The sequence below is a fragment of the Laetiporus sulphureus genome (assembly GCF_001632365.1).
Source record: "Laetiporus sulphureus 93-53 unplaced genomic scaffold LAESUscaffold_70, whole genome shotgun sequence".
Classification (NCBI taxonomy): domain Eukaryota; kingdom Fungi; phylum Basidiomycota; class Agaricomycetes; order Polyporales; family Laetiporaceae; genus Laetiporus; species Laetiporus sulphureus.
Window position 1 is genome coordinate 75,295 of NW_024468579.1, and position 1,910 is coordinate 77,204.

The 1,910-nt window shown below is 54.1% G+C and overlaps 1 protein-coding gene across 1 annotated transcript; it reads right to left on the reverse strand.

The window, feature by feature from the left end:
* Positions 1 to 1,094: 1,094 nt before the first annotated feature.
* Positions 1,095 to 1,631, reverse strand: LAESUDRAFT_731829 (uncharacterized protein; the record flags this gene model as incomplete). The annotated part of the gene is made up of 2 exons (XM_040910124.1): positions 1,095 to 1,269; positions 1,329 to 1,631. A coding segment is annotated over one exon (238 nt), but the record flags the coding sequence as incomplete, so codon positions are not given.
* Positions 1,632 to 1,910: the final 279 nt, after the last annotated feature.

Below are 1,910 nucleotides of genomic sequence, written 5' to 3' on the forward strand. Positions count from 1 at the left end.
GGATTGTTCGCAATCGCTTTGGCCCGGAGACACCGACACCGTTGGCCTAGTGCGGCATTCCTTCTTTCGCAAAGGGAGTTTACGTGCATCAACCCTCGCTCTTGCCCCGCGGAACGTTCCTGGAAATTCCGATCTTGTGCTCTCATTGTTCACGGCGAACAAGGATATCTTCGGCCGATCTGGGGAGCGCGTTCGCTTCGGCAAAAACTCATCGGATCGAAACACTGACCACTTGGTCTTCGTAGTCCGCATGTTCATCGTCGCTCAAGCTTCTAGGTTCACCACTTACCAAAACTATATTTCCGATTGCTCGCTGTCTGCTTGTTCGTGTCATCGGGACACTGCTCAGGTGGTCTACAAGGCCGCCCATGTTCACATGCCGCACTTGTGCCTTTCATCTCAGATGGACGCCGGAGGGACAGCCTCATGACCTTCAGCCGCCACGCAACCACACGACTTGTCGAAGCACTCTTCGCTCGCAGCAAGATCGCTCCGCCGGACCAGTCCTCAATGGCCGTGAATGTCACATGGTCGCCCCATCTTATCTCGTGCGGACCATCTGAGCACCTTGCTTACAGCGTGTGCTACTGCACCGACCATGTATCCCTTGACTTGAGCGGGCGATCCGCGGCTTCATGGATTGCACTAGACATCATGAACCTCACCACCGACCGGACCCTGGATTCATCCGACCGGATTGCGGACGTCCTGCCAAGCCTCATCGTGTCGTGCGCGCAGTCAACCTTCCACCTTATAACCTATATGATACTGATGCGTGCTCTCTTCCAGTCAGCTTCTTGCAGTCTTACTCTGGCCATCGATGGCCCGGAAATTGTTAGCCGAATATCGGAGCTCGAAAGCAGCCTTTAGTCCAACATGTCGTCATCGACGCGTGTCCTGGAAGCGCGTACCTTGTATGATCCCGTGCAAATAGCCGAGCTCTTACTGGTGACCGCCAATTCTCATTGTTGCCGTCGAAGCGCGAGACCCGGCGCCTAGGCAACGTCCCCTGAGTCAGATCAAGTGATCTAGAAGACTGTGGTGCTGGTGAAGTGGAACGGGACAGCATGTCGCCCACACTCAGAAGCCCTTTCACTCGAAACGTATCCACAGAAGACAGCGGTTATTATAAAGAACATTTCCACCCTGAAGTGGCAGGTTGCTCACCGAATGGAAGTTGGAATATCGCTTAAGCCAACGAGGGAAGCGAGGTTTATTGTCACCGGAGGAAGGAGCTGGCGCAATCAGACCGCATTGACGCGGTGCAAGGTTCAGCGTCACCCTAGAGCGCCGAAGAGTTTTGGTATTCATCTTAAACCCTGCTATAGGTGTAGAGTTGAATGGCGCAATCCCTTCATATGCACAGATAGACTTAACAAGCTCCTACCTGTCATCAATAACTGATAATGTAGAGGCAACAAGTGGGCGCATTGCAATCTCTGCGGATAGACAATTCGGGAAACTCCCACGTCATGCCCCCGGCTGCTGTGCATTCCCATGGCCAGGGTGCCCAGACGAAGATCACCGCATTGGAGACCAAAAAACATTCGCTCAGTACCGAACCATTGGTCCTTCGCATAGTAATTCTGCCGGATGGGGTGAGTTCGGCGCCATACCGTAGACGTATCATGCTGATTCATAGAGCGGAACAATCCGATCGTAGCCGCTGGGTGTGTGTCTCCTGCCATCCCAACTGACCTCGTATAAGAGTGTCGCTCTCAGGCGTTGGTCTCTAGGAAGCCCCTTAATGGTCAGAAGCGAAGAGCGTGTAGAGTCATGGGGGCCAGCTGTCGAACTGCAGTCAAAGGTACGAACATACTCGACGTTCATGTTTGCCAATTGCGGAGATCTAAGCGTCCCGGTCGGATTCCGCGAACGCCTGCAGTTCTCCGCCGCGGGCGCAGGAGGGC